General features: G+C 46.2%; 1 protein-coding gene across 2 annotated transcripts in view; it reads left to right on the top strand.

Moving 5' to 3' along the window:
* The window catches only part of GNAO1 (G protein subunit alpha o1), a 170,765-nt gene that overhangs the window by 1,191 nt on the left and 155,502 nt on the right, over positions 1–14,072 (top strand). For both annotated transcript variants that reach the window (XM_067019709.1, XM_059045710.2), the window contains exon 2: positions 21–63. In XM_067019709.1, the coding sequence (XP_066875810.1) occupies positions 21–63 (43 nt within the window). The remainder of the gene's footprint in view (positions 1–20; positions 64–14,072) is intronic.

Below are 14,072 nucleotides of genomic sequence, written 5' to 3'. Positions count from 1 at the left end.
CCCCCTGTCTGTCCCAACAGGGGCTGGAGAATCTGGAAAAAGCACCATTGTGAAGCAGATGAAGTAAGTCCCTGTGGCATTGGGATTTGTACTTTTATTGAGCATAATTTTAAAATAATTTTTATTACCTTGTTCACTTCACATTGCTCTCCAGGCCCGGTTTTTAATTCGTACACACGAACACACGCACACGCATACACACACCTGAATTTGACTCCCCTCCCCCAGGCCCTACGTTGGTTCTGGGTCCTCCACCCCAACTCCCAGGGTGGGTGTTGTTTTCTCCGGGGGGGTGGTGGAGGTAAGGGGAGCGCCTGTAGTTGTATGAATGACAGTGTCCGCCATATTGATCAGAACATCACATTATTGGCATGATTATGATCATTACTCTTGATTGTGTGGTGTTTCCCGTGTGTCGCTGCCTCTATTTCTATCTCTGTGTCTCTGTATCATTCTGTCTCTATTTCTCTCTCCTCCTTCCTCCACCCCCTACTCCACATCCATAATCCCATTCCCCCTACTCTTCTCCTGGGGCAGTGATTTTTGAACTTGGCTAAAACATGGAGCGGACCCAGCCCCAGGCTGGGGTGGAGTATCAAGTGTCTGCTGTTCATGGATTTGGTGCTGAATTAGAGGCTGTGGTTTCTGCCCCTCCTCCCCACCCCCAAAGGACGGAGGTTAGGGGAAGGGGCGTGTGATAGGGGAGGGGGTGGGTGTCCAAGCGAATGTGGCTGGCACAGGTGTATCCAAGGTAGAGGTGGAAGGAGGACGCTGGCTGTGAGGCTGAATGCCCGCCCCTTGCTGCTCCCCCGCCTTTCTCCCCCACCCTCCCAGCCTTTGCTCTCCTGACACTGGCAGTTTTCGTTCACTCTGTGGCCTTTATTAATGTATTTATTCACACTCTGCATAGGCTGTGTTACATGTAATCTACCCACAATGCGGATTTCAGGCCCCACTTGCTGCACCACCCCCTTCTGCCTTAGATATCAGTTTCCCCTCCTAATTAACTGGGGGTGGATTTGAGTGATGGTTGAAAATTAAAACAAAATGGGATATTCCTTCCCTTCCACACTTTCTCAGTAAGGAGCCTTGCCCCTCCTTCCTACTCCCAGGCTTGCTTCTTGCCCCATCCATTCCTGGTTAGCAGTTTCTGGTGAGCCCACAGGCAGCTTTGCTTGGGGAGGGGGTGACCTTAGGAAAGGGGTGCGCGCCCTTGGGCCTCCTAGCCCCGCTGCTTCCGTTGGCCTGTCAGTTCAGGACAGGAGTTCGTTAAGACCGTTTAGCGAGGATTCCACGTCGCTTTGCTGTGACACCTTCGTGCACACACAGCTCCTAATTAGGGGTTGCTGTGCAGTAAACAAAAATGATTATTTTTCAACTTGACAGAATAGCCGAAGTAATTGCATCCCGTAGGAAAACTATGGAAAGTAAAAACCCCTTTCTCAGAAAGGTGGGTGGGAGACGAAGCATGCTTGCGGTTTCAGAACCAAGATGCAAAAAATCTTGCATGTGTAACAGGCATGACAAGCGGGTTCTAGGCGGCGCCATGATGGTAGGGAGTAGCGACTCGGAGACAATTTCTCCCGTCTGCTTGACGTGTTCTTATTTTTGTTCGAGAGCTCCCTGGGGCTTTCTGTGCAGAGGCCCCTCGGCTTGCCGCACCCAAATTATCCACGGATAATTTGGCCTGGGGCTTCTTTGAAGCTTGTGCAACCCAAATGGATGGGAAGGCGGGGCCTGGGGAATTGCTCGTTGCAACAAGGTGCATGTTGCATCTGCCTGGAGCCCTTGCAGGTCGGTAAATGCAAGCAGCACCACCCTTTCTCCCTAAAGGGGACGTTTCAAAACTTCAGAACTCTGTAATCTGCAGTGGCAGGCTTGCAGCCCAGTAGAAGCCCCAGCCACCGGAGCTGGGTGAGGTTTCAGGCGCTGCGAGTGGTGGACAGCGCCCAGCCGAGGCCGGAAAAGTCGAGGAGGCTCAGCTTGGTGGCGCTCGGCTCGGCTCGGCTCGGCGTAGCCTGGGCGCGAGGCTCGGAGGGACTCGGCAGTGTTCGGAGCCGAGCCGGGGCCTTGGCGGAGAGAGCCGAGCCTCTTCGAAGGAGGCCGAAGGCATTCGGAAACGCTCGGTTGAGGGAAGCGGGGTGTATGTTAGAGTCTGGAAATTAACTTTGCATCTGCCAAAGCAACTCCTTACCTGCTTTTCCTGAACAAACCCCATAAATTAGGTTGATTTAATAGGAAGTTTAAAAATATATATACTGAGTACCCTGAAGGATACCTCGCCTTTTTTATTCAAGCAGAGGCACGCTCTCCAAGGAGATAGGCTTTCCATTTTAGAATGAAATTTCCTAATTATGTACTGGGGCAGAAAATCTTTTTTTTTTTAGAAAATCTTAAATGAAGGCTGTATTTAGACTTCTCCGGGAAAGTCTTCTGCGTCTCATATTTGGTTACACAGAGGAGGGAGGGGGGGAAAAAAATCAAGCGTTAGATATTTCAGATGGTTAAATCAGACGTCCTGGCACTTTCTCTCTTTTCCCTGCACTCCCCCCTTTATCACCCGACAGGACACCCTTTTGGAGAAAAATAACAGGCAAAATTGAGATTTTGTAGGTAAAACTGTTAGTATATTTTTAAAAATACACCAGTTCTCTAGGAAATGAGTTAAGTTTGCTCAAAAGGTGAGTCAGAAAGATTTCTGGCCCATGTAAATTTTGCCACAAGGGACCCTAGTGTCCTGTCCTCCTGAAGCATTCATGAATGGCAGATTTTCCTGTGAGCCCTCCAGCTTGGCTTGAAATAAATCAGATCAGGGCCTTGTGCCAAGCTGGATGCAGGACTTGTTTTATTAACCACAAAATGTGGGATTGGTGTCACTGTATCCTAGTGACAAATTCTTTTGAGCCTTCCCTTGCAGAGGTGATTTTCCAGGTTGCCACTTGGGGTGAGAGTCACTTGAATCAGGAGAACTGTACTATGGGTGGGGCTGGCCCTGAAAATCTAGGTGGCATTTACAGAACGCAATTTTGGACTTGCCTGGCCAGTATGATTGGTTAACAACCTATCAGACCATACTTACGAGTTAATCAGGATGCTCTTTGATTTCACCTGGGCAGATGAAATTAGAGCGTTCTCTGTGAGTGATGCCTTGTGAGAACTCGATGACTTCCTAATGGGGACTGGGGTTTAATAGCTCAGCCTGTTGCATTGAGAGGAAGAATATTGATATTGAGACATCTCCAGATCCTTTTTAATCAGCAGTTCCAGAAGAGCAAAGAGCCACTGCATTCAGCGTACATTCTTATCCACGTTATGACGTGTGATTAGAAGATGGACAGGGCTTCCATATATGCCTGTAGTAACTGAAATTATATTACAAAGGCCTGGCTGGCAGATGCTTCTTAGAACAAAGTGTTAACACCCATACCAGCCTAGGAACATTGCAGGGAAACTGACCTTTGACATTCTTTTGCTTGATACAATGTTGCAGTGGGAAACTTGCATCCATTAAGAGAGGCCACATGTTAGACTATCATTTGAAAAGCCTGATTCTTAATACTTTATTAAAATTTTCATTTGAAAATAGCTTGCTAGTTTTTTTTTCCCTTTGTGTATGTGACTGTGAACTAGTGTTTGGGAGCTCTGTGTCAGACAATACAGAACATTTCCATACTGAGAAATAAACAATGATCATTGAAATGGCAAAATATAATTTTACACATACCATGAGTAATCAGTGACTTTTTATGTGTGACATTTTAAATAATTTTGCTTGTTAGGAGGTCCTGACCTCACCTGTGATACAGCCTCATCATTTTTTCAGTCAATCAGGGGACTTTTTTATTCCAATTAATCAAAATTTTAACAGCAAGTGTTAATCACCAAAACTCTCTCAAAGAAATCTCTTAAGGCATTATATATGAAATCAACAGAATCACTTTAAGTGACTTCCCATTCTGAGCAAATAGTGACAACTACTTGGACCGTCTACCTGATGAAAATGTAAAATGAACTGTGGAGTTGCCATGGACACCACAGTTTGTCCTCATTTGAGATGTTGAGTTTTCTGTGATGTCATATTCAGGCTATCTGTTGTCTCTGGAGTATTAAGTGAGTTTTTAGGGAGCTAGAGAGTCTGAAGGTGGCAATTAAGGCATGGCTTGCTAGCTGGTAGGCTTTATATAAGTGAACACAGTAAAGTGGAGCACTTTGGATGTGTGTTCCTTTCCAAGGTGCTTGCTCAGTGCCACTGGTAAAACAAAATTTAAGGATTTGCCTGGTGAAGACACCATTGCTCATACAAACATCCCAGCCTTTCCAGTAGGATTGGAGTCCGAGGACAGACCCTACCAGACAGGGAAGACAATCTTAAGATTGCCAAAAGCTGGTGGTTTCGTCCTACCAGCTGACCCTGACTTTGTAATTAGCGTGTTTAGTCTTTGGCTTGGGTTCAGGGCAAGCCTGTGTCCATTCAGCACACTGCTGTTTGGCACATGCTAAGTGGCAGGCATGAGAGGAGGTGAATAGCAACTTTCAGCCATTACTCAGTAAAAGTACAGTCATCTGAAAGGGTGTTTCCTGTACATCCCCAAAGGGTCCCATGTTGGGGCAGCACTCCACTGAGAGCTCCTCGATCTGTGGACTTCTTGTTTCTGCAGTCATCTCTTTGGCTGCTTTGCTCCCCCTCCCCTTCCTCCTGTCTCCATGTTTATTCAAATGGATGCACCTTGCTCTCTGGAGACAGTGTGAGTGCAAACAGAATGTCAGATCAAGTAGCAGATGAGTTCTCCTTTGCTGATGGATGGTGCTCTCTCCCTCCTTACTGTTCACTGAGCTGTAAATACCAGCAGACCTTCCTGCCAGAAGAGTAGCAAACAGTCCACCTGATCTCCTCAGGAATCAGCTGTGGAATTCTTGAACCTCAGTCACCTGTTGGATTCTGAAATCGAACCCGTGTGCTTATTGAAAGGGTTGTTGCTGATGAGATTAAATGGATGAAGCTTCGTGCAGGATTGACAAAACTCCAGAGGAATCCAGAATTTCTAGTCTCTGTGTGGGGCTGGATTAGATTTATAGTGCCCAGAGTCAGAGGACTGCCTTGTTTTTTTTAGCACTTGGAACTCCCCAGATTATATCATGCATCTTAGCCACACCTGCTAAAGATAGGACAGGATCACTTATGTTTTTCAGCTTCTCACTGTTAACACTGGAGATTTAATATGAGTAGAAAAAGGTCATATTTTTCTGACATGTTCTCAGTCAATCTGGATGCAGGGACTTGGTTCCCTCTCTCCCGGGGTGTTCTAAGTCTCTCATTTCTTACAAAGCTAGACAGACCATCATCGCAAGAGCACATTTTGATCTGAAAGACAGTAGACAAGCTGGTGAGGAGGTGATTTCAAACTGAAAAATACATTTTGGAAAGAATTACCCCCAAATATGACACTAGCAAAGAACAACTTTTGATTTTGAAAAAAATTTTAAAATGTGCACGTATGTGTATGTTTACATATATACTACATGGATTTTAAAATGGTTAGCAGATGCTGTAAGAAGAGCACTTCACCTCACTTTATTGACTGCATCATCATAAAAAGCTTGAAGGTGCTCAAACTGCATTCTAAGAATTTGTTCAAACTTCTTATTTTATTCTGTGTCTCTCATTTATGCACAGTACTGGTTAGGAAAGAAACCCCCTGAGAAATCAGTCATTAGCATAGCGGAGGAAGGAGAGAAAGGAGCAGTGACCTGTTACTGGTTCAAAGAGATAGGTGGATTCCTACTGAGAAGCCATTTAGCGTGCTTTTAAAACTGAGAGGCAGTTAGCAGCGTGGGCTCTGTAACCAGGCTGCTTGGCTTTAAATCTTGACTCTACCACTAACTAGAAGTGTGCCCTTAAACAAGTTACTTTTTTGTACCTCAGTTTCCTTGCCTGTAAAATGGGGCTGATAATAAAAATACCTAACAGGGTTGTGAGCATTAAGTGATGTAATATATGAAATGCCCTTTTAACAGTTTTCTAGAAATCATTTTACACATGTCAGCTAGTTTTGATTCCTTTGATTGATTAGTGGGTGTTCCCTTCCCATATGTAGTTCTCAAGTATGTGGGCCTTAGCTTCCCTGAGAGCCAGAAGCGGGGCGCTGTGGTTCACGCTCAGGGTTTCTTCTCCTTGCCTGCTCTGCAGCATCAGTTATATAACTAACTGTGTTGTCATAAGTGATATGACATTTTTGATGGCGCAGCTGCTTCAGCACAGGAGGCTGGAGTGGTATTACAGAGAGTGGGAGAGAGCACTGGACCAGGAGTCGAGATAGGTGGCTCTGTCCCTGCTGCTCTGGCAGCTCCGTTTCCTGGAGTAGTTGGCCCAGGGCTACCCCAAGCTCCTTTCCTGTTCTAAGTGAGCTATGAAATTGGGAATTACCTTCATGTTCACATTCTTGAAGTCTTTGATGTGAGGTTCTAAACATAGAAGAATCAATTCTGGCTCCCTCCTGAGGGGGTAGGGGGTACCCATGAAAGCTCTTTTAAGGCCAAGATAATTGCAGAATAGCATTCTCAACCACAAAGCTTTCTCAGCCAGGAAAGTCATAGTCCTGAGAGGCATTTAGAGAAAACCACCTCTAACCAAACTTTTCATGCAGATGTGCTTCTCAAACCAAAGAGGAGGATCTGAAAGTATCCTGTGATTGAGAAACAGGATGTTTCTGGGAGGAGGGACCCAGTGACATGTTAAAGGAAGAAGTGGTTTGTCTGTGGCTTCCAGGATGCTTAGAAATGGAGACAGCCCTGACTTCCACCCTGGATGGGAGGGCTACATAGACAGGAAGGAACTTGCCTGGGTTCAGGTGCCTACGATTCAGGGAGTTGGGAGATTTGCAGAATAGTTAAAGGGGAGGATCAGGAGAGCTGTGTTTTAATTTTGGCTCCTTCTCTAACTTGACTTTGGGCAAGTCGTTTAGCCCCTCTGAGCCTCAGTCTTTTCATCTGTTACTTAGGATATGAGCTAGAATTCCTCAGGCCTCTTTCAGGATTCTAGCTCAGTAAATGCAAAGAGAAACCTAGAAGCCTGAAATGCAGGGGGGAATAGTGGGAGTATTTACCGCCCACAGCTTTTATCTGCTGAGCCATCTTTAGTTCTAATTTTCTTTACAGAAAAGAGGAAAAACATTGTGCTTTTCATAGCACCAAAAAATTAAAGTAAAATAAAATCCTGCAAGGCTAATAGTCGGTGCCTTGAATTTGTCCCCCTGCTCACTTGATTTCTCAACCAAGAATAGAGGAAAGGGAGATAATATATTTAAGGATAGGACTGCATCACCAAGAATTTACCCTGGAGGGCTTCCCTCGTGGAGCAGTGGTTGAGAGTCTGCTTGCCGATGCAGGGGATACGGGTTCGTGCCCCGGTCCGGCAGGATCCTGCATGCCGCGGAGCGGCTGGGCCCATGGGCCTGGCCGCTGAGCTTGCGCGTCTGGAGCCTGTGCTCTGCTATGGGAGAGGCCCGCATACCGCAAAGAAAACAAAACAAAACAAAGAATTTACCCTGGATTCCCCGCTGATGACTTAGCCAACAGATAGGTTTTCTGTGGAAAATCATTACTTATGGGAACAACTTCCCCATGCTGTAAAATCAACCTGGGCCACCTGCCTCCAGAGTCTTAGAGCACTAATATTTATTACACAGTGTAAATTAATTAGGTGTTTATGTATCTGTCTCCCTTGCTGGTCTGGGTGCCCCCTCCCTACCAGGGCTCCCTAAAGCAGGAATGGTGACTTATTTTTGCTCATCATACAGTACTGAGCCCAATGTCTGGCACAAAGGAGGTGCTTAATAAATGTTAGTTGAAGAAAAGAGAGAAAGAACTGAGGTGCACAAAGAGTGCAAACTCATTTCTACAAAAGACGGAATAATAATATTGAAAGCCTTCGATGGATATAGACTGTGTTCATCATTTTCAATCCCATCTGTTATCCTCATTTGTTTTTTCTCATCAACCTATGAGGAAATACAGTCATCAATTCCATCTTACAGATGAGGAAGTGAGGCTCAGAGAAGTTAGGTTAACTGTGTAACTTAACGTCACACAGCTTAGTAAGTGACAGCAATGTATTGAGATCATGATTTGCCTAATTCCAAAACCTATGTCCTTTCCATTCTAACACCACACAGTTCTTACTAGACCACCACTAGTGTGGGCAATAGAGAGCTGGCAGGCCAGGACCCAGTACCCATCAGCAAACAGTATGGCGCAAACCTTGGTTGAGGTCAGTGGCTGAGAGAATAGCAAGTGGTTGGTTGGGGCCGGGTTCCTTCTGGAGATGGAGGTGGTGGTCACCATCATGTATCACATTGATTCTGATGCCAGAGTGGTCCCTAATCACCATCTGGACGGCTCCTGGAATCATTTTCCATTCTTGCCTCAGAAGTGTGGGCCATTAGTAGGTGGCAACAGAGATGAGCTGCCACTGAAGGTTCAGGCTTTGGTGGAAGGAAGTGGTCAGAGAAGACTTGGGAAAGATAGGATAGTAGGATATCCAGCCAGCCAGCCAGCCAGCCGGCCATCTGCTCACCCATAAGCATTTACTGAGCACCTAGTGTGAACTAGACATATACATGATGCCATGGAAGTAGGGAGGAAGGTCTTAGTCCCTGCTCTTGAGGAACTCAGCCTAATGGGAGATATGTGTAAAAGACACAACTCAGAGCAGGAAGTGCCACGGGGCTGTGGGAGAACAGAGGGCACCTTCTCTAGGCAGGAACATTGGCCAAGAGCAATGACACATGGGCTGAGTCTTAAAAATGAGTGGTAGTTAGCAGGTGGAGAAAAGGAATGCCAGGCAGAGGGACCAGCGTGTAAGAAGGCACTGAGATATGTCACCACAGGGAACATGCTGGGAATGTGAAATAATTTGGTTTGATTAGAACACAATATATAAAAGGAGTGTCGAGATGGAGGATAAAAGATGAGACAGAGAACCAGTCGTGAAGGGCCTTGTTATTGTGCCAAGGACTTTGGATTTTATTCTGAGTATAATGAGATGCCACCAAACGGTTTTTTTAAATTCACGTATAACTGACATAACATTATATTAGTTCCAGGTGTACAGTGAGATGATTCGGTATTTGTATATATTGCAAAATGATCACCACAGTAAGTCTAGTTAACATCCATCACCATACATAGTTAAAATTTTTTACCTTGTGATGAGAACTTTCAAGAACCAGAGAATTTTAAGGAAATGGGTTGGCAGGATTACTTTGTGTGTTAGAAAGATCACCTATGTGGACTGGAGGAGTCAGGTTCTGAGGTTGGGAGACCAGATGGAAAGTTATTTCTGTGATCCAGGTGGGAAAAGATTAAGAACTAAACTAAAGTGGTGGTAGTGGGAGGTGGGAAAAGGAGATAGATTTAAGAGCTATTTGGGCGGTGCAGTAATTGAATTTTTTTGATGATCAACTGGAATGGCGTTGAGGAGGAACTACATTTTAAAGGATGTAGACAAAAATGAGTCCAGGATTCCTGGTTTGGGCCACTGGTGGGATGGTAGTGCCGTTCCCTGAGATGGAGAAATGCAGGAGGAAGAGGGAAGGCTTGAGGAGAAGAATGCTGACTTATTCTGGTCATGTTTGGTCATGATTCTTGTGGATCATCCAAGTGGAGATCCCTGACAGGCAGTTGGATATGTGGATGAGGAGATAGGATGCACTTGGGGAGAAGGGTCAACTTGGAATTCTGTGGTGCTCATGGGCAGTGAGAGCCTTGAAAGTTGGGAATCTCACCAGGCTAAGTGAGAAGGGGAGAGAAGGCAGAGGATGAATCTCCCCACCACACACACAGCTCCAGGAGCTGAGAAACATCTAGGGAGAGGAGCCTGTGATGGAAACCAAGGAGTGAGCTAAGCGGCGGAAAAGAAAATCCAAGGCAGAGTAGCATCATGGGAGCCAAGGAAGGAAAGAATTTCAAGAAGGAGAGGAAGTAGTTAATTGAGTCAGGTACTGCAAGAGTCAAATAAGATGAAGACTGGCAGGTGACCACTGGGTCTGGAAACTTGTTGGCAACCTTGGCAAGAGCAGTTTCAATAGAGTGACGGGAGAAAAGCCAAATTGCAGTGGGGTTAAGGATGTGGCGTTGAGGAAGTTGAGGCCACAAATGGAGTCTCCTGGAAAAGAAGCTGGAACTGTAGAAGGAAGGGGGGAGAAGTGGAGAGGGCTCAGGGAGGGTTTATTTGACCTCATTTGGCTCCCATGCGGGGACTTGGATCCACTGAGAAGCTGTAAAGAAAGAGTCCAGACCGAGGGAGATGCAGAAGGTATAGGAAAAAGGAAGTGGTAGAAAGAGCAGAGCCCCAAGAGGATGGGCAGGGCGGAGGGGTTGCAGAGTATAGATGGGCAGCTTAATCTGGACATGAATGTGCATCTCATCCCCTGAGACTGACAGGAAGGCCATAAGCATGGGGTGTGTGTACAGAAATTTGGGGGCAGGATGGTGGGGACAAGAAGTTGGCGTTCTTGCCTTATCGTTTATTTTTCTCTGTGAAGTGGGAAGAATTAAAAAGCAGCTGTGCTCGTTTACCAAACACCAAAGGTTGGTAACCTTTGTTCTATTCAAACCACTCATTTATTCATTTACTCAATATTTATCTAGCACCTGTTTTTTGTTAGGCACTGTTCTAGGTGCTTGGAGATTCTCTGGTGGGCAAGTCAGTCCCGGGGGAATCAGGCAATGACTTCACAAAGAAATAATTGGACATAGTAATTGCAGATTGTGAAGATTTTTCTGGAGACACACCTTTGCATGAAGCCTTATACCAATCACATAGGAATCCAATTCCTGCCCTCAGAGAGTTGGATCAGTTGGGGGAGACAGTCAGTGCACAGAAGAGGCAACACTGGAATTTGATTTGGACAAGGGCTCAGGATTAAGCCTGGAGGCAGTAGGTGGAGAAACGAGAGTTCAGTGGAACTGGGTTGTTCCACTCTGCCCAGATTCCCTCATTCCAGGCTGTCCCCGTGGGGCTGCCATGACTACCCCTGCTGCTTGAAGATAGAAATGGGCATGTGACCCAGGCCTTGCCATTCACAAATTCCCATTCCCCTGGCCATAGTGATCTTTCCATGGGATGTGGTGTGACTCAGTCCAGGTCGAGCAGAGTCCTTCTCTGGGATTTTATAGTTACTATGAGAAAGGAGCTCTTCATCTTGGATCCCAGCAAGGTCCTCACTGGGTTGGATTGATGAAAGCCCAGAGTTGTCTGTGGCCATGTTTCCACATCTCCATTACTCTGTGCAGGAAGGAAGTTTACCTATTGTGGGAGAGACTTCAGGGGATGGGGGAATGGGGGAAAGAGAGAAGGAGAGAGAGGGGTTTCCAGAAAGACCTTTGATGATAATTATTGTATTCTCTGAAGCTGACTCTATGCACTGGACAGTTATGTGAACCAGTAAATCCCTTCTTTCACATAAACTAATTTGAGCTGGAATTCTCTCCTTTACAACCAAAATCATCTTAAAAATGGGTAAGGCCTTCCAGGAAGATGAAACAGTATGAGCTGAAGCACAAAAGCAAGACTCAAACATGCAGGGCACCGTCATGGGGTAGTGGACAGTGAAGAGTTGGGGTTTGTGGGAATATTAGGAGAAGTGTGGAAAGGAAGAGTGGAGCTGGATTGTAGGCTTCCCTGAGCATTTCGCTACGGGGTACACACTGTGAATACATGGTAGGGTGCACTAACCTCCTCCCTACATGGTAGGGTAGTAGAGTACCAAGTCAGGAGAGCTTGAAGAGAGAGACCAGAGAAGAGGCTCAAGAGCAGAGAGAGATTTTTGTAGTTTGCACTAGAGGATTGCTATGAAAGGCAATGAGGAATTGAATGGGGGGGAGATTTTGGAGGCAGAATAAGTGAGACCTGGTGTCTAGTTGAATATGGGGAGAAAAGAGTAGATCAGAAGAGTCCTCCCAGTTTTGAACCTGGGTTTTGGAGTTTAGTTATGCCGTCAAATTAGAAAGCATAAGAGCAGGGAGGGAAGTAGCAGAGGGAAGATGGCAAGTCAGACTGCAAGCACGAATTTCTGGTCCTTGCAGGATAACTTCCGTGTTCACAATGTTCAGTGGTTTTCTTGGGGAAGAGAGGTTGGGGCAGGAAGGAGAGTAGGGGACTCTTGGCTGCCCTGTGTGGTAAGACCATGAGAGTCAGTGGATGCAGTGCCCCTGGGGTGGGAATGCAGATGAAGAGGAGAAGGGGTCTCAGAGAAGGATTCCACCCCGCACATTGTGGAGGTGAGGCAGGGGAGCCTGCCTTCGATCGACCCAGAGGTAGTTCCAACTGGGAAAAGGGGCTGGAGGTCAGAGGCACAAGAGGAGGCCCTGCCACGTGTGCTTCAGGAAGTTTTGTGTGGCAGCAGGGTTCTGTTCCGTGGCATTGTCCAGTTAGATGAGGACTAAGAAAAGGCTATTGTATTTGGTGATTGAGGCTATTAGTGGCTTTTAAAAGAGCAGTTTCAGTGGAGGGGAATGGATAAAAGCCAAATTCAAGAACATTTTAAGGTGGAGATAAGGCTGAACTGGGATTAAGGAAACTTGAGTTCTACCCCAGCTCTGTCCCTATTTAGCTTGGTGGCCCCAGGCAAGTTCCTTAACTTCTCTAGGATTTAGTATCTTTACATATAAAGTTAGGAGACTGGACCGAACGAGGTATAAGCTTCTGCTCAAGTCTTGAGGTCATAATTTAAGTTTTGCTATCCAGCAAAACAGATGTTCTCATGGCAAAGGAATTCCCCACCTTCTCCCTTGGCCACCTCCAACTGAGATAATAAATTATAACAAAATTAAGCTTTCAGAACTCTAGTGCTAATTGAGAGAGAAAACTGGGACATCAGCTCAGGGAACTGTGGACACCAATGCATGTCATGTCCACGTGTACCCTTTGCTGAGCGCGTGGGGCCCTGAGAGGCAGGAATTTGTCTCATAATCTCTAAGGGTTTACAAGACCAGGGTCCTGTGTGGCTCTTTCCCGGGGAAGAGTGCAAGACAGAATAACCCCTGGGCTCTCTTGCCTCTCTGAATTCACATGGATAGGGGAAAGGAGGCCCGTGAGCCTCAGCTGGCTGTGTGTGGGAGCTCCAGCCAGGTGGGCAAAGAAGAGTTGAAGGGACCCAGGCCTCAGGAGAGAAACAAACCTGACGGCTCCAGAGGGCCAGGATGGGAGAGACCCCGGCTCTGTGTCCCAGGCACTCTGTGGCCCCATCTTTGGGGACTTTGGGGAAGGGATGGTAAAATGGCAGTAGGGAGACCCTGGTTCGGAGTTGTGGCCAGTCCTTCTACCCTTTTTTTCCCCCCCATGTGCATGCAATATAAGGCCTGTTTCTTCTTTGAATCTTCTTAGAGTTTCAATCACGTGGACCTCACTAGTCCCTACTTCTTTGGCACACGTGTGTTCATTCTTTGAATCCCAGTGAAAGCCCAACCATGGGTTGGCGTTTTCTAAGTTTCTAGGAACGGAGCTCTTAATAAGACCTACAAGCTCCCTGCCTTTAAGGACCTTACAGCTTTAGAGAAGGGGGATAGACAGTAAACAAGTAAATGAATGAGCAAGGTCATTTCATGTAGTGATGTGTTTGTTCTAAAGGAAAAAATTGGGCTCAAACAGTGGGGAGTGGTGAGAGGAGATGAGGGAAAGAAAGCTGGTCAGGAAAGAGCTGAGGAAGAGGGAAGAGCAAATGCAAAAGCCCTAAGGCAGAAATGAGCAAAAAGGCAACCAGGGAGGCTGGACCACAGGGAACGAAAAGTAACGAGAAATGGGATTAAAGAGGCAGAGAGGAGCCACCGTGAAACCCACTGAGAGGCATTTGGGTTTCATTCTGAATGCCATGGGGGCTTAAAACACAGGACGACTTGACCTGACTTATGTATTAAAAAGATTCCTCTGCACTCTGAAAAAAGCAAAACGATAGGGACAGAAATCACATCACTGGTTTCTAGGGATGGTAGGAGAGAGAGATTGACTACAAGGGGGTAACACGGGAACTTCTGGAAGTGATAGAAAATATTCTGTCTCTTAATTGGTGGTTACA

The sequence above is a fragment of the Kogia breviceps genome, chromosome 18 (genome assembly GCF_026419965.1).
Source record: "Kogia breviceps isolate mKogBre1 chromosome 18, mKogBre1 haplotype 1, whole genome shotgun sequence".
Classification (NCBI taxonomy): domain Eukaryota; kingdom Metazoa; phylum Chordata; class Mammalia; order Artiodactyla; family Physeteridae; genus Kogia; species Kogia breviceps.
Note: the sequence above shows the minus strand (reverse complement) of the source record. Positions and strands in the feature narration are given on the sequence as shown.